At 39.7% G+C, this 18,086-nt stretch overlaps 2 protein-coding genes across 9 annotated transcripts in view; one reads left to right on the top strand and one right to left on the bottom strand.

Annotated features, from left to right (window-relative positions):
- FASTKD2 (FAST kinase domains 2) overlaps positions 1–9,378 on the bottom strand; it is a 29,589-nt gene extending 20,211 nt beyond the window's left edge. Inside the window, exons 1-4 of one of the 3 annotated variants that reach the window (XM_072617380.1) lie at positions 8,779–9,378; positions 4,254–4,303; positions 3,194–4,031; positions 322–425 (exon numbers count right to left, since the gene is read on the bottom strand). In XM_072617380.1, coding sequence (XP_072473481.1) covers positions 322–425; positions 3,194–3,946 — 857 coding nt within the window. In that variant the 5' untranslated portion in view covers positions 3,947–4,031; positions 4,254–4,303; positions 8,779–9,378. Of the gene's footprint in view, positions 1–321; positions 426–3,193; positions 4,032–4,253; positions 4,304–8,665 lie in introns of all 3 variants that reach the window. The other 2 variants (XM_072617381.1, XM_072617382.1) reach the window with 2 other exon arrangements.
- A 253-nt stretch (positions 9,379–9,631) lies between these two features.
- Positions 9,632–18,086, top strand: part of MDH1B (malate dehydrogenase 1B) — a 32,150-nt gene continuing 23,695 nt past the window's right edge. For 3 of the 6 annotated variants that reach the window (XM_072617385.1, XM_072617383.1, XM_072617384.1), the window contains exons 1-2: positions 9,660–9,780; positions 14,949–15,061. In XM_072617385.1, the coding sequence (XP_072473486.1) occupies positions 9,759–9,780; positions 14,949–15,061 (135 nt within the window). In that variant the 5' untranslated portion in view covers positions 9,660–9,758. Of the gene's footprint in view, positions 9,781–14,948; positions 15,062–16,059; positions 16,114–18,086 lie in introns of those variants that run through there. The other 3 variants (XM_072617386.1, XM_072617388.1, XM_072617389.1) reach the window with 3 other exon arrangements.

Genomic DNA, 18,086 nt, shown 5'->3' with positions numbered 1-18,086 from the left:
GACAGTGGCTCAGTAAAAGGGCCTCATATTTTTTAAACATATATTAGTAGAATATTTAGAATTTGACTCTCAACATTATCACTTCCTTTTAACAGAGATCTTAATATAAATAATGATTATGTAAGGTTTTTTTTTTTCAATTCAGGGTCAAGATGTTAAACTGGATTGAAAATTTTATTTACAAATAAATGCACTACAAATGCAATAGGCTTCCTGATGACACAGTGCTGGTACAGTGTCTACTTAATAAATATATGTTGAACTAAATTAACTGAAAGAAATAAAAAAAATTCCTTGAAAACTCCAAAGATGTCTCCTTACCGTAATCCTGCACGAAGGGCCTTCACATTTTTGCTTTCCTCCATGGCTTCTAAGGTACGTGATAAAACTGAAAGACACGTCTCATCACATTCATTAATACGTTCCTATTGAAATATATTGACATAAAAAGATTATGGCTAAATATTCTACTTTAGTTCACTTTACTCCAATTTAGTACTGAATCAATATTTTTAATAACTTAATAATTACGAATAACAAAATACATCCATCATCTTCATAAAATGACATATCTCTCATAAATGTCATACTAGAATTTTGAAGGCAAGTGAAGCTTATCCCTTTCAATTGAAAAACTTTTAAGATATTCATTTTTATTGTGAATTTATTTCATACTTCTTTTGCTTCTTACATAGATTAGAACTAACATCCTTTAGACTTTTCTTGATAATTCAGATCACAGTGTAAAGATTAGTAATTGAAACAGACCAGAAAACAGTCATAGAGATATACAATACACAGACACATGTGAGCAGACACGTGCACACACACACACACACACTTACTGCTAAAGCATCAGGTTTCCATCAATTCCAGCTTTCCAAAGATATATTTAAGTAGAGTTGATGGAAGCTAATATTAAGAGTGTTAGACAAATGGACATATTTCCATGTTCACACATAATCAAAAAATCTTCTAGCTTTAGTATGTCTTTGCAGAATATACCTAACAACTCATGTTCACTGTTCATCAAAATGATAATTAGCTCAGTTAGGTAACTGACATTAGTAACTTAATAGCTTTTAATAGTAAATCATACATACATATATACTAATCAAGTAGAAAAGACACATATGCAGAAAGGAGATGAAAAGGTCTAAGGCTCACAGGAGGGAGAAGACATACACTCACATCAACAGAATATTGTGCAGGCAGTAGAGGTTGCAAATTGCACTACAAGTACCTCAGGGAAGATAAGACAGAGCAATAATGATACTTTTATAGGGGGTCCAATGGACCAATCTTGTTGGAGGAAATTTGGGGGTCCTGGTGAGGTATAAGATAAGAGATTTTGGTTTTTTTAAAGATTTAACTCTTTAGGAAGAGAGTGAGCAGAAAAGAACCCGAAATGAGAAAAAACATGGTTGGGATGGGGGATCTGCCTAGGCAAGAAGGAAGTACCTTAGGAGTTCCTCGCCATTTCACAAAGGAAAAATATCTAACATAAAATCCCCCAACCCAAAACAAGTAGCAGGAGGAACATGAAAAAAAACCTAACAAAAAAAAAAAACCTATAATTCAGAAAATGTGTCTGTATGTATATGTATTTTTTCTTCCAAACTGAAGAATACATGGCTCTCACCGGTACTCATCATCCCATACCGAGAAGACAATGGGACCCTGGTGGTCAAAATAGACTACAGTAGCTTTAAAACGAATTTATTCTATGCAGAAGAAAGCACAATTTTAAAAGAACAATCTCAAGAGACTTTTTTGATTTTAAAAACGGTCATTATGATAATATGAATAAAAAGTCTAATTGAAGGAAGTCTAACTTCAGCCCAAGTCAAAACTACAGAGCCACCAAAAAGTAGAACTTAACATTTTGTTTAGGAAATCTTTGTGTAGTTATAAAATTTACAATCTGCATATTATTACAACCCCATTCTCATGTTCCCTCAAGAATCTAGGATACTATTATGATATAAAAGAGTTTTAAGGAAGGATCAAGTAACTACCATTTGTTCAAAAGAATTTCACTAAAGTTTCCATAGTTCCAATAATTATAGTACTTTATTATCTGCATCTATATCTTCAAAGAAAGTTTTCTGTTAAATTAAAACCTATATATTCAAGTTCTGGGCATCAATCAATAGACTGATCATCTGCACCAAACAAAACTACGTTTCTTTCCCAAAACCATCACTTGAGTTTTTGAATAATGGAGTTTTTTCTCACTGTAACAATTTAGCTTACAACATTTAATTTTAACCAACACTGTTTTCTTTGCTCTGTCTGCAGGTTGTGTTTCAGTGGCATTATGTGATCTGTGACAGGGCTACTTTTCATGTGTGCTTCTCCTATAGGCTCTCAAATGTCTTTAGGATAAATTACAATCTCCTCTGTTTAGTTTTTCAAGTTTTTCACAATTTCACACCAAACTATCTTTCCAGCCTCATGATATGCTACTCCCAGCTTTCTCTCTGTTCCACATGACACTCCACTGCTTGTTTCCATGTCTCTGCACTGTCTACCTCTACCCCCTAGGCCCAGAACGCACTCGCTCCTTACCTCTGCACACTGTAATCTTGCTCTACCTCTAAGACACAACTCAAGCACCACTTTCTACATGGTCTTTCCCCCCTCCAACTATTAGTGCCTTCCCTTCCAAACCACCTTGCAGGTTACTACTTTATATCTATTTTATATATGTTTACATATATACCTGTTGTACATCTCCTTAGAACGTGAGCATTCTTCCAAGTAGGGATCCAGGCATTGTATTTGTTTCCTAAGCATTTAACGCAGTGCCTGATATGTATTAGGAACTTAGTCATTGCTGATTCACCTACCCAACAATATTCCTTTTCATACAAGCCTACCCTGCTCTGTCTACCTTTCTCCCCTTGCTTTGTGTATTGCTACTTAAAAGTAAATTTTAAAAAAATCAACCTATTATAGTTTTCACAGTAGAGAAAGATGTTTGGTAGTCAAGATAGGATTTCATTTTTTTAAAAAAGGTTCTATACCACAGGATTAGAGGGCATCACTCCATCGTACATTATCTGTGTAAGTGTAAAAAGACAGCAACATTCCATTGTCCAGAGAGCCTTTCCCAAAAGTACTGAGGAGAAAAAGGAGATGACTGCTAGGCTACACATGTAAGGATTTCACTTCTTCTCTTCTGTCTTACCTGCACCACCCTCAGCAAGACCTGAACTACGTAAGTGTTCTGAGGGATTCCAATCTTGATCAAAGCATACAGAGTGAACATCAACTGTTGAAGCTTTACAGTCTTGGCTTCTTTCATTACTTGGTCACAGAGCTGATTAAAAGCAGGATGTTCATAAAGCAACTGTCTTTCAAAGCGCTTCTGGTCTTCAGACATATTTTTAGCAATTCTCCACATAGTTATAAAATAGTTACAGCTGGAAAACCTAGGAAACTTTGAATACATGTCCAATACATCACTCATGGAATTGCAATGCTTAATGAGGTGTCTGTGTTTGATAAAGTCTAACTGCTTTTCCTTTTGGGAGAGATCATGTTCGGTAGGGATCATCATTTTCTTCATCTCATCAACAGCAAACTGAGGTGTTGTGTCTGACATGAAAAAGCATCGTGAGTCAAAAGACAGTCGTCTGGGGTATAGGAGTTTGCCAAATGAAGTTGATGTTGATGTGCTCAGTCTTCTTTTCTGGATTTCATTGCCCTCCAATTGAAAAACTAGCATATCTTGACAAAAAAATCTAACAGATGATTGAGGTTTTTGAAGAGAGTCAAGGAAAAGAAAATTTTTACATATGCTATTTTGGTAGATAATTTTTGGTTTATGAAGCTCTAAAGGATCTTTCATCGTTCTTCTCACACTTGAGGAACCAAAGGGACAAATGTTTAGATTCGATTGTCTGAGGTTCCGTAAAAAGGAACTTGTTTTTTTATTCATTTTGCTATTGTTTTAGGATTCCTGAATAATCACCAACAGCCATAACTTCTACCAGCCAAATCAGAAAAGGTCCATTATTTTCCCTCTAAAAATAAAACAGGATAGATTAGCAAAGTTTTTGTTAAATCAGGCTGAGAAAAACCTAGAATATCCTCTTCAATCATTAAAGACTTCCATTAAAGAATCCAAACAATTCAATCCTATATCTAGGCACTCACACATTCCTCAAATATAAACATCCTTCTCTTTTAAAATATTTTAATATTATTCCAAGAAACCTGCTATTCCATCAGTTCAGGTACTTTACCTATAGGGGTAGCAACTTCTCCTGTCATAGTAGATCATCTTCAGGGGCTGCTGTGGTTAAAAAAAAAAAAAAAGTATTCAGCAGTGGCCAGCCTTCTGGCAATGAGCCTTTCTCAGCTTTATGAGAAGAGGTGTCCCTTGGATAAACATAAAGCCCAAGGTTTTCATTTGATTTTTATTTGATATATTTCTAGCTTGGAAAGATAGGCTAAAGCTTTGCTGGCAGCACAATCTTCATGGAAATAAGGTTATTTCCATGCCAACAAAAGGCATGAGAACAGGACTTCAATGGATGACGCCTGTAACATTAATTTAAATGTTTGCTGAAAGTAACGAAGTACTATGGTAGTTATGTTTGTGTAACTACAAGATAACAAAATCAATCTTTCATATTCTCTTAAATATAAAAATACTCAAAATACCAACACCAAACCAATTGAGGAAAAACTGCACTTTTAATAGAAATTTGTGTTCAGTGAGATTTCCTCTGAGAAACAAACATCTTTAATAGTAAACTCAACTGTTTTCTTTAATTAAAACAAAGTACAAAGACAATTAGCTAATTCTAGCATAGCAGGATCTACATGGCAACCTGATAACTATTGAAAGAAATTCATCAAAGACTAGAATCATAAAATTTAGAGCTCACAGAGATCTTGGGATCATCTTGTCAAACCCCTTCATTCTACAGATGAAGAAATTGCAGCTCAAAAGGTTAAACAATTTGCTCAAGTTCATATAATAAGTAGCAAAAACAGCATTTGAACCTGGGTCTTCTGACTGCAGATCAACTCCTCTAGTACATCACTTGCTTGGAATTACTTCCTTCATTGAGAAAACAACGAGCAGATGTTCATTTAATGCATTTGCAGGTATGGAAATAAATAAAAAGATGAATCACATAAAGTCCCTATCCACAGGGGACTACATAAAAAGGGAAGATAACGTGTCCAAAAAGAGAACAGGGTTCAAACCTCTGAAGAGTAAGTCTAGGAGAGGTAGAATAATTCTATAATGAAAGCAAACACCAAATGTGACAATGCCTTTGAGCTTATGGGCTTACTGGTGTGTTAATCTGGTTAATTGCTAAATATTTCAGCAGCAACAACCAACACACTGCCTTCACTGTCAGGCTGATCCACCCCAACTAGATTGTAAGGTCTCTGAGGGAACTGTTCACCTATCAAACTTTTTTGAATCCTTCACAAAATCTAGTACAGTACATAGTAGGCCTCAAGTTTTACCAAGTACAACCAAGAAATAAGGACTTCTAATTCTGGTTTAGCCACTGACAACCCTGTTCACATAAGCTATGACAGAATTAACACTTTTAAATACATAGATTTGCTTTTCAAACCTTTTTGGGGTGATCTTTGGATTTCCTTCAAGTAGGAAAGATAAAATGCCTCCAAATAAACTAAGTTGATAACAGAATCACAGAATTTTACATGCTCAAGGGATTTTAGGATCCTAAGTCCACAGATTTCAACCCCATCATTTTACAGATGAGGACAATGAAGTACAAAGGGTTAAGTGATTTGCCCAGAGTTACACTGTGTTCTATCATATTAGAGTGTGAGACAGGTATCACGTCTGAGGTATGATTGAACTCACATCTTCCTGACTTCAAGTCCCTTAGCCCACCACCACACTGATGATCATTTATTCCAAGTTCTCTAATTTTAAATTTAAGCAAAATGGGATCCAGAAGTGAAGCAGCTTACCCTATGTCACAAAGCATTAGCATTCTCAGTAGTAGCAGTAGTACTAGTGCTACTACTAGCTGAATTTTGAGAGCAAATGAAGAATAAAACTGAGAAATACCTTTGCCAAATATTTTAACCAACGTCATAGAAGATGACATGTTTAAGATCCAAAGAAAATTTAAAATATATTTATTAAAAGACTACTATGCAGCACAGAGTTTCTTAACCTTTTGTGTATTACGAACTCCACTGACAATCTGGTGAAGTTTATGGATCCTCTGTCAGAATAATGCAAGCAACTGCATTTTTTAAAAACCCAATTATATTGAAATACAATTATCAAATTTTTTTTTCCAAAATAACATTCACAAACCCTAAGTTGAGAACCCCTGTTTATAGAGACTTTTTTCTCATAATGGCAAGATTTTACAAATGCTCTTAATTGCAGATGACATATTAATTGCATCATGTCACAGAACAAGTACAAAGCCTCCTCACTGAATTCCACAGTAGTTCAAAAGAAATTGGTTTAATTATTTGTATTGGAGAAAAAAAAATGTGTACTAAAAATGTTTATTTCGGAGTTTATGATAACCAGCTGTTTGATCAGCACATCCTGGACATAAGATAACTAAATCATAATCCAACCCAAAAAGCAACAGAAAGTGGATGATGGGAATATGTAAGCCCTAATCATTATTAATGACGTCTTACAATAAGAAGGGAAGTAAAAAATGTCATCTAAGGCAGCGCTTCTTAAGCTGTGGGTTTATGGGGTTTTGATCCACAGCTTAAGAAGTGCTGAAGGGGTCAGGAAACGGAAAAGTTTAACAAACACTGATCTAATGTATAAGTATCACTGGAAAAAAAAAAGAAGGCTGGTAGGTTATGTAACAAGAACGAGTTAATAAATGGACAGCTCAGTTGGTATTCTGGGATCAACAAGAATTTATTAAGCACCTACCATATGCCAGAAAATGTGCTAGGTACATGAAAATAGTCCCTGCCCTCAAGGAACTTACATTCTGTAGCAGAAGACAAAAATGTACATATTAAATACATCCATGCATATACACACATATAAATATAGACAAAATATATACAAGGTAATTTGGGGAGGACTATCAGTTTGAGTGATCATGAAAGGTTCCATGTAGGATGTGGCCCTTGAACTGAACTTTGAAAAAAAATAAGGGAGTCTAAGAGTTAGAAATGATGGGGTATATATATTCCAGGTATGGGGGACATACCTGTAAAAGGCATGCAAATGAAAGATGGATAAACAAGAGTTTGCTTGTTCTTGGTACATAATCAGACCTACGCTTTAGGATTATCACTTTGACATGTATGTCAAGTATGGACTAGAGAAAGGGAATAGGAGGCAGACAGAAAGTAGGAGGTAAGTTGATTGTTCAGGTAGGAGGAACCAGGCCTTAAACTGGTAGTTATCCAGGGGAATGGAGAGGAAATAGAAATTGTGGACACAGTATTACAACCGATTGCATAGGTAGGGCGAGAGTTGGAGAAAAGGGAGGATGACTCAGAGGGTGTGAATCTGCTGACTGGAAGGATCCTGCTGACAGAAAGGGGTAAGTTTAGAAGAAAGGTGGATTTTTTTGTCCAAGGTTCTGTGGTGGGTATATTAACTTTCAGATGCCTATGGGACATACAGTTCAGAATGTCTAATAATACCAGACTGGAGCTTATAAATAAGACTGTTGTGTTTGTCCTTCATTCTCGAAGAGGACCGTGACATCATGATGATGACATGAATTGTGGCTTACTCTGATTTGAGTGAGGGAGGGCTGTGCAAGGCCACCAGCCCCACTTTCTTCTCCTGAGCCATCTGGGTCCAGTGGCCCGATATACATAAGGATAGCTAGAGATGCCCCAGGATGCACCGTGGGACCCTGGCCCTTTCAGGCCTGGGTCTCATAGCATTCTCACTTTGAGTGAGACACACCCCCTCAATGAATAGGCTTCTTTAAGTAGTTTCTAGGGTTAAACGCAAAGATCAGGGACGGTCTGCAGAGAGATCATAACTAACATATGAGAGCTGATGGGCGTAGAGAGAAAAAAGGGCTCAGGACAGAGCTCGGTCACAGTTAACAGACAGCGGATGTTCCACTAGAAGAGACAAGAGAAACACTGCAAAGCAGAGAACGAAAGAAGTCAGAGCAACGCTGTGAAAGCTGAAGAAGAAACAGTATCTAAGAGCAAAGGCTGGTTACTGTATCAAGCGTTCCCAAAAGGTCACGCAGGATGAAGCCCGAAGTGCCGGCCGCTTGGTACCCAAGAAATACCAAGGATAACATGAGTGTAATAAATGGTGGGAGGGGGGAAATTGCTGCAAAGGGGAAACAGAAGCCTGGATGTTTCCTCAAGTCGCTTCCACGGAAACATGCTCTAGGAAGGAGGGGCGAAGGCGGCGAGAAGGGCTCCGGACCGAGCCACAGGTAGGGGCCGAAGGGATGAACGAACCAGCCGGAATCCCCCGGGGGCCTCCCGCGCCTGAAGGAGGAAAGCACGCGGTCGGAGCGCCCCGCGCCCCCAGCTTCCGGCCCCACTTGGGGTGGGGCCAAGGTTAGCTCCGCAGCCACGAGCTCGGCCTGGGACCCGCAGCCCCCAAGCAGGTCTCCCCGGGGGAGGCTCCGGCTTTGCCCGCCGGACTCAGCTCGGAGAAGTCCGGCACGAAACCCTGCCCTACCCCGCTCTCTCCACTCCAGAATGAACCGGGAATCTCACGTCCCAAGAGAAAGCCAGGTTGTGGTTCTCCGCGGAGACGGAAGCCCAAGCTCAACCGCTTCAACTTCCACTCACCTTAGCGTGTCACGCGAAGAGATTCTGGAGGCCACCATGACACTTCCTCATCCCGCATGGCGAGTCTCGCGAGACTTACGGGCTCCTCCGAGGGTCAAAAAGCGTCCGTTATCAGAAACTCAGCCAAAGAGGGATATTGACGAGGGATTGCAAGTTGGAGATATTTCTGTGGTCGTGAGATGTTACATTTTATAGCAGAGGCCCCTGAGGCCCGTGGAGGTTGAGTGGTGACGTGCCCAAAGTTACTCAAGTAGCAATTATCGCCCCCTCCTCTTCAAATTACTTTGTATCCACTTCGTATTTACTGTCCTGTGTCAGGATCTTCCTCTCTCTGGCTCCTCTGATGGTAGGGAAACTCCTCCAGCGCAGAGGCCCAGGCATCCACCAGAATGTTCGGGAGCATAATAGGCGCTTCGTAAATTGCTTGTTGAATGAAGTGGCGGGATCCAGATTCGAACCTAGGTTTTTATTTATTTATTTTTTTTTTATGTCAAAGTCATTTCAAAAAGGCGTTTTATTGATGGGAAAGACGCTATCTCAACAATAATGACCAGGACAAGGAAGACGAGGGACGTCGGCCCCGGAAATGCGTGTGTGTGTGTGTGTGTGTGTGTGTGTGTGTGTGTGTGTGTGTGTGTGTGTGTGTGTGTGTGTGTGTGTGTGTGTGTGTGTGTGTCACAACGATAGTGAGGGAGAGGAAAGAGAGGGGAGGGGACAGGGGGCAATAGAAGGGACAGAGGGGCGACACAGGGGCTGAGAGGTGGGGGGGGAGGGAAGAAGGGAGGGAGAGAGGAGAAAGAGAGAGACAGAGGAGAAAGAGACAGAGACAGAATTTCTTTCCCTTCTTCTAGAACGCGTCGTATGGGCGTTCCTTAGCAACGAATCAGTTCCCTACGTACGGTTGCTTGGAGACGACGTCGCGTCTATCTCCTCCAGCCTTCCCCTTTCTCTCCCAATCCCGGCTGTTTCCTACAGTGGTCATGGCCAAGTTCGTTATTGCGGGTAAGTGACCCCCACCCCCTACACACCCACACCTGCCCAACACCTCCTCAGGGATCCCTCAGTTTCTGTCGCACTGACCCGCTGCGTGTAGCCCGACTCCTCAAAGCCTTTCTCTTCGGAAAAAAAAGGGAAGTAGGGCTTGTTCCTTGGAGAAGGACCGAAGAAATCCACCTTGTTCTGCCCCTTGCGAGCTGCGTCACTCCGAGTTAGAACCTCTCTGAACCTCAGTTTCCCCGTCGGTACCCATTCATTTGTATTTAAGCCATGCTCTTGTCTCTTATGGCAGAGATCTTTGAATGATGGGAAAAACACTAGATTCTTGAGTCAGAGAATTTATTTCATTTAGAGGGAGAAGCAGTCTTACTAGTCATCTAAGACATTCCCTTCACTTTACGTATGAGGAGACTGACATCCAAAATTAGTTAAATAATTTGTCCAAGTTTACCCTGGTGGCAAAGCCAGGAAACAAATTTAATATTCTTCCACAGGACCTAGATTTGCGTCTCAGTTCTACTTTTTACTACTTGTGTGGCCTAACTCATTTTCCCGTCTTTGTGCCTCAGTTTCCTCATATGTAAATGAGAGTGGATGGATCTCTAAGTCATCATCTCGTTTCTAGATTTCAGACCTCTTTCTTCTGCTCCACTCCTTTATTTTCAGCTGTCAAGTCTAATGAATGACATCCAGAAGTCTATATCTAAAGTTGTATTTGTAATCTTTGTCCTTAAACTTATTTACCTTTCTAAATAATTCCCCTTCCCCTAGTTTCCCAGGCTTTTAGACTAGGAATTGTTTTCAACTCTTTCTTCTTTATCATACTTGTATCTAATTTGTCACAAAGTCCAGTTTTTTATTTCATAGAAATTTTTTGTTAAATTATCCCTTCTTCTCTACATTCACTGTCTATTATAGCTGCTGTCCCTGACTCCCTTTTCTCCTTGCTACTTGTCTGCCTCAAATACCACCATTAGAGTAATCTTCCTGAAGCACTGCTTCCATCATGCCAGGCTCAAGAACCTTCCATGACTCCCTGTTGTCCATTTCCTCAAGTACAAATTCCTTGGTCCATAATTTTATCCTACACTCCTTATACAATCTGATTGTCAGCTCCCCTCCAGGCAGTAGTCTTGCTCAGCATCTTCCACACATGTTAATACCTATGCCATTGCTTATGCTGTATTGTAGTTATCGTTCATTCGTTTCAGTCATGTCCGACTCTTTGTAACTCCTTTTGGAGTTTTCTTGCCAAAGATACTAAAGTGGTTTGCCATTTCCTTCTCTAGATCCTTTTACAGATGAGAAAACTGAGGCAAATAGGGTTAAGTGACTTGCTCAGGGTCCTGATTCCATGCCTAGTGCTATATCCCCTACTCCACCTAGCTGCCCCCTGCTTATGCCCTACCTCTTCCCTTTTCTGCTTTTCCGAAATCCTAGACATTCTTCAAGGTCCAATTAAAGTCTCATTTTCTCCAGGAAGAATTATTTTACTGCTTCAGCAACATCACTATCTTCCCCTACTCTGATTCTCTCTCTCTCTCTCTCTCAATCTCTCTCTCTCTCTCTCTCTCTCTCTCTCTCTCTCTCTCTCTCTCTCTCTCTCTCTCTCTCTCTCTCTCTCTCTCTCTCTCTCTCTCTCTCTCTCTCCCTCTCCCTCTCCCTCCCTCCCTCCTTCCCTTCCTCCTTCTTTTTACTCTTTACTCAAATACTCATATTACTGAAATATTCATTATCACACAACTTATCACTCTTTATCCTCTAAGTGTTTCGAGCATATTTTATATTCCCAACTACATTATAAACTCCTTCAGAACAGACTCTGGCTCTTGTTTTTCTTTTATATTCCCCATTGCACCTAATTGTTACATAGTATGTGTACAATACTTGTTGACTGTTGAATACATGTGCATATCAAACATGTTCACATGTAAACATATCTAAACAAGGATTCACAGACATGCTTACATAGAAGGGTAACATCTGGCAGAATCTGGACAAGAATGGTGTCACAGATGTTTTCCCTTCCTTCCTGCTTTTATAGCCATAGCCCTTATTACCTTTTCCCAAGCCACTGACAGCTATAAATACCTTATTCCCCTCTCACATCTCTTTACACCAATCAGGTTGGCTGCTGCAGCTAAAAAGTAAACCTACCTGGAGTTAAGTTGAGTAGTAGGAGTGCCTGGAAAACAACAAACTTCCCCCAAAGGAGAAGCAATATCTTCTACAATCCAATTGTTTTGCCTTCTTCAGCTTTAACTAAACATTTGCCACCTTCTACTTCAAGAATTATCTGCTCATGAAGGACAGGTTAAAAGGTCATAGAAGAAGGGTGAAGCTCAAAATGAGCACTTGATCCACAGGGAACAAAAACCTAATTGGTTCCTTTTCCAATAGGCAAAACTTCCCTTTTGCTTTAAAGTCAAATCTAATTGAACTTTCCTATGCTCCCAGAGGTTCCCAAGGTGGGCGATACTGCAGCCTGAGGGGCACTGGAACCTTGGAACCTGGAACTGAGTGGTAGCTTTGGGTACACTTGTGGTATTGAATAAAAGTAAGGAGGTGGTGGAAGCATAAGGAAGAAAAGAATAAAATTTGAAAAAACCATTCATGCATGTTTCATCTGTTGTGTAAAAGAATTAAAGTTGTAGTGATTACATTATTTTCCAAATAAGTCCATAAAATGTAAGTTATAACCCATCAGTGGTCAAGTCCGACACAGGTCTTAACAAACAAGTCTGCATTGTTGGGAAGTCCAACAAGTGCATATAATGACATAATTGCAGTACAATACTATATGGTTACATGATGGAATTGCATCATCAACATTTCAATGCAGGAAAAACCCCACAAATTTACAATAAATTATTAAATTCAAGACATGGCATTTTTTTAAAAAATTACCTTTCTTGAAATGATGCAATTTTAAAAAACCATTAAAAGGTTCAAGAAAATAGATTTCCAGCAGGGCTCTGAGAAATTTTTTTTTTTTTTTGAAAAGGGGATGGTAGAGAGTGATCAAAAAAATTCAGCCTTTTGCCATGTCTTCAAATTTAGCTAGCTTGGTCCTCAAGTGAAAGGAATGCAAGCTATCATCAGGCCTGTTCTTGAAGCCCTTCCAGTCTAGTGGGACAAGGTGGGGCTTGTACTCTGGGGGTATGAATGTAGTGATAAGGGTTGTGTCATAGGCGATACATCTTTCCTACAGATAGATAATCAATCAACAAACATTTATTAAGTGGCTACTTTGTTCCAGGCACTGTGCTAAATGCTGGGGAATATAAAAAGAGGCAAAGGACAGTCCCTGACCTCAAGGAGCTCACAGTCTAAGGCGGGAGATGACATGCAGACAAATATATACAAAGCAAGCTATATACAGAGTAAATAGGAAATAATTAACAAAGGGAAGGCACTAGGGTTAGGAAGGGTTGGAAAAGGTTCTCTGTAAAAGATGCTATGTTAGCTGGAATTTAAAGGAAGCTAGGGAATCGAGTGGGTGGAAATGAGGAGAGAGAGAACATTCCAGGGATGGGGGACAGCCAGAGGAAATTCTTGGAACCAAAAGACAGAGTGTCTTGTTCATGGAACAGAATACCATTTAGTCCAACACATTTTACAGATGAAGGCCCAGAATGGAAGAGTAAATCATTAGCTAGTTAGTGGCAGAGCAGATCTTTTAACTTCACAATGTTTCCTCTATACCTCTCTCTCATATGCTGTCTCTCATATAGGAAGTCATTATTTTAGCATTAGCACCTTGGAGCAAAGGTTATCAAATGTGTGGCTCACAACACTCCTGAGTTTGATTGGTACCACATTCAAATGTAATTGGCAAATATTTCACAAAGCAAATAAAAATATGATAGAACACAGTGTTCTATAATATTATTTTCTAAGTCAATATGCTGTGAGCAGGGATCTTTATGTACTGTTTAATGGTCCCATTTCATGTTTGAGTTTGACACCTCTGCCTTACAGACTATCTTGTCCAACCATTTTATATTAAGAAAAAGAGGGAGACTGAGGAACAAAGTGACATATCTGAGAAAGCCAATACCCCAGAAACCTCTCTGACTGTGGAAGGTCACTACAATCCTAGACTTCACAGATTGGAAATATTTACCTCCACCCCTCTAGCCCCTCCTGATTGGCTGGTTCTTCCTAGAACCTCCATTTTAAAGACCATACCCAGGCCACCCAAGGCTTCATTCTTTTCCAGTTTGCATTCCTGACTCTCCCCCCAGGCCCCTTAAGGCCTAGACTTTCTCTATCAGCTTCTCTGACCTGATATCTTCAAGCACAGTTGGTGCTATCTAGCTTCCTTTTTCACATTTAGTCTTCCCAGTTTGAATGTAAACTCCTTGAGCCCAAGGTTGTCTTTCTTCTTGGATTTGTGCTAAATACAACATGGTTGGTTGTTGTCCTCAGTTCTTGAAGAGGACCAAAATGGCATCACCATGATAAAGTGAAGTTTCAGTGTGTACGACTGATGTGACTGATCAGACCTACATGAGCTCGGAATGATCTACTACAGATTAGGCACAGATTACTCCAGTCACAACATAAGCACTTAATAAATACTTGTTGGTGTGACTTAAAAGGAATTCCCTAGAGCTATTCAGTCCTTGAGGCTGGAATATCAATTGGTAGGAATTCAATAGAAAAGGAGTTGAAAACTAGAGAGCTTGTCTCTGAAATGTATTCTTTTGTTTCACTGATTCATCTCTATTCAAAAAGCCCATTTTTACCTTCCTTGCACACACACAGATTATTCCCTCTGCCTGGAGTGTGCACTTTCCACATCTGTGCCTTTCAGAGACCTAGTCTTCTTTCAAGGCTCAACTCAGGTGCTCTCCATAAAGCCTCTCTTGATTTAATGCTCTAATATTACATTGTATTACACTTATTTGTACTTATTTTTGTACATCCTGCATTCTTCATACTGCCAACCAAGAAAATGGATGCTCTTTGAACACAGACACATTTTCTTTTTGTTTTTATATCCTTATAAGCACCTTATCCAGGTGCTTAATAAATAGTTAAATTCAATTGAATTCTATCTGATTTGTATGTACGTAAGTACAAAAATGGGATACACAGCCTGTGGATAACAATGTATAATACCAACACAAGAGAATCTAAACTGTTCTCCCACTGATTTGACTTCTTAGGCAGTGCAGCTTGCCCATACTTTGCTAAGGCAGAACTTCTGGCAGATTATCTGCAGAAAAATCTACCTGATTTCCAGATACACAAAATTACTCAACGCCCTGATGTTTGGGAGGTAAGAAACTGTTACAGTCTGTTAGATTCGCTCAAAGTCATGATTATAATTGTTAACTATTTCAGATTACTTTTCTGTAATAAAGTTGTACTTATTTGTGTAGTATGAACAAGTGGTCATTTTTCATCCTAATCTCTTCAGATCAACTTTTATATCCCAATTTAAATGTTTTTATATGATTCATGGAAATAAATGTAGTTTCCAATTGGTAAGGATAACAAATTTAATTTTCCCTAAGAATTCAGTATTTATCACTTCTGTTAGCATTTTTTAATACTTGTCTTCCTTCAGAAGTCTTCAGGTTTTATTTGAATGTCTTTTGTGGAAACCAGTTGTTATCTGTGAAAGTGCTACCTTTTCTGTGCATGTTTGAAACCTCTTTAAACTATTATTTTCTAGAGACCAGAACTTAGTTTAAGGTGGATGTGCCTTAAAGCACAGTCTAACAGAGTTTAGTTGTTGGTCATCCATTGTTTTCAAAGAAGACCAGTGACCCCACAGTGCTGGAATCAGGGTACAGTGTGTTCTGCAAAGGTACTACCATAAATCAGGCACAAGGGATCCATTAGAACATTTAGAATGGAAGTGGCTCTGGATTTCCATACCTCACATTTCCTTTGTACTTCTATGATTCTACTTTGTTCATGGAGTACAGTGCCCTCTTTGAAGCAGACATGCCTCACTGGACGGTTGAGTGGCAGTGTTTCCCATGTCTCATAGTCAATATTAAAGTTCTTCAGAGAGACCTTGAGAGTGTCCTTATACTGCTTCTTCTGACCACCATGTGAGCAGTTACCTTGTGCAAGTGCTCTGTAAAATAGTCTTTTGGGTAAGCATCAACATTCATACACTGTGGCCAACTCATTAGATTTGTGCTCTCTCCAGTAGAGTTTGAATGTTTGACTGTTCAGCTTGAGAAAGGACCTCAGTGTCTGGTATCTTATCCTGCCAGGTGATCTTCAGAGTCTTCCTAAGACAATTCAAATGGAAGTGAATCTGTTTCCTGGCATGATGCTGGTATACTGCCCAGGTTTCAGGCATACAACAATGAGGTCAGCACAATAGCTCTGTAGACCTTCAGTCTGGTAGGCTATCTAACACCTCTTCTCTCCCATACTTTCCTTTGGAGCCTCCCAAACACTGAGTTACCTCTGTCAATATATGTGCCAACCTCATCATCTATGTGAAAAGTATACTGCTAAGGTAAGTGAACTTATCCACAGCATTCAAAATTTATCCATTTGCTGTAACTATTGGTTTCATGGAAGGATGGTATGGTACTGGCTGGTGGAGAACCTATGTGTTCTTGGTGTTAATTGTTAGGCCAAAATTAGCACAAGCAGCAGAGAATCAATCCATACTCTGTTGAATCTTGGCCTCAGAGGCTGCATTGAGTGTACAATCATCTACTAACAAAAAGTCATGCACCAGCTCCCCTTTCACTTTGGTCTTGGCTTGAAGCCTTTCCAAGTTAAATAGTTTACTATTAGTCCAGAAGCCAATCTTGATGCCATTTTCATCCTTGTTGAAAACATCTTACAATATCACACAAAACATCATACTGAAGAGCACGGGAGCAAGCACATAACCTAGTGACTGGGAAAGAATGAGAGCATCATCCTTCATCCAGAACCCATGTGAGCAGGTCATCATGAAACTGGAGTACAATGCTGATGAACTTCTCTGAGCAACCCAATTTTTACCACCCTCAAGAGCATCTCTCTGATCTTTTGCTGTTTTTATTTTAGTATAATCAAATGCCTCTGATTGAATAATGTGATTAAAGAAGATCTTCCCCACTAATTAATGGGCCTGGAAAGATTTGTAGGAAGGCTTAGGAGGCGTTCTCTCATTCTCAAGGGTTGTGATGCCCTCTGGCTCTAAAAAGTGTTTAAAGACTCTGAGGTGCAGTTTTACTTTGGGGCTTTGGAAGTTTTTGAAGTTTTTGGAAGAAGCTTTTTGTGCCAGATGAGACTCTGGGAAGCCACTAAGCAGCCCCCCTCAACTTTGAAACCCAGATGTTGGTGCTTCCCTCTCTGGTAACTATGTAGGTATGTAATGGTCAGACAGTTGGAAGCATGTCTGTTGATTTAGATTTCTCTGTATTTCCCTGAAGTTCATTCAGGGTGCTGATTTTTTTCCCCTAAACTAAGTGAATGATGCAAGAGCTTGATTAAAGTGATTGTTGACCCCGGAAAGTTGCCTTTCCTTTTTAGAAAAGCAAATCTAAGAACTGTGATAGTAGGCCCCCCTGTGTATGTTGGGGTGCTTGCTTTTATAGGAGGAAAAGTTGATTTAGCACATAGCAGCAGTGGAGCAGAAGAGGAGTGGACAACTTTCAGAGACTTGGTGTACAACACTACATTTTCTCATCTTGGTATAAACATCAAGATTGGTTTGACAAAATTGATGAGGAAATTCAGAAGCTGCTAAATGAGAAACAAGAACTCCACAAGGTTTCACACTGGAGTCACACTGATCAGTGACAAGGACATGATCCTAGAGAGATGGGTTGAACATTTAGATAGTGTTCTTAACAGACCATCACAAATTAATGCCAAAGCCACCAATCATATGCCTCAGGTTCTAATCAGTTCCTCTCTAGTTGACCCTCCAGTTGAAGGAGAGGCACTGAATGCCATCAGGCTCCTCTTGAGTGAGCAGCAAAACACCTGGTGCTGATTCCATCCCAACAGAGATCTATGAGGCAAGGGAGTACATCGTTTATATGGAAGCTGGCTGAAGTTTTCCAGGTTATATGGCAAGAGGAAGTCCTCCCCCAGCAACTTAAGGATGATTGCAATTGTTCATCTCTATAGAGGAAAAGAAAACAGGCTGTCCTATGACAACCACAGGGGGATCGCTTTCCTAGTCATTGCTGGCAAGATCCTTGTCAGAATCCTCCTTAATTGATTGATTAATTACTCATGAGAAAGATGGTCACCTTCCTGAAAATCATCATGGCTTTAGAAAGGACCATGGAACAGTTGACGTGGTATTAGTGGTCGGACAACCCCAAGAGTAA

This window comes from Notamacropus eugenii, chromosome 6 (genome assembly GCF_028372415.1).
Source record: "Notamacropus eugenii isolate mMacEug1 chromosome 6, mMacEug1.pri_v2, whole genome shotgun sequence".
In the NCBI taxonomy this organism is placed as follows: Eukaryota; Metazoa; Chordata; class Mammalia; order Diprotodontia; family Macropodidae; genus Notamacropus; species Notamacropus eugenii.
This window is presented reverse-complemented; position numbering and strand designations above follow the sequence as displayed.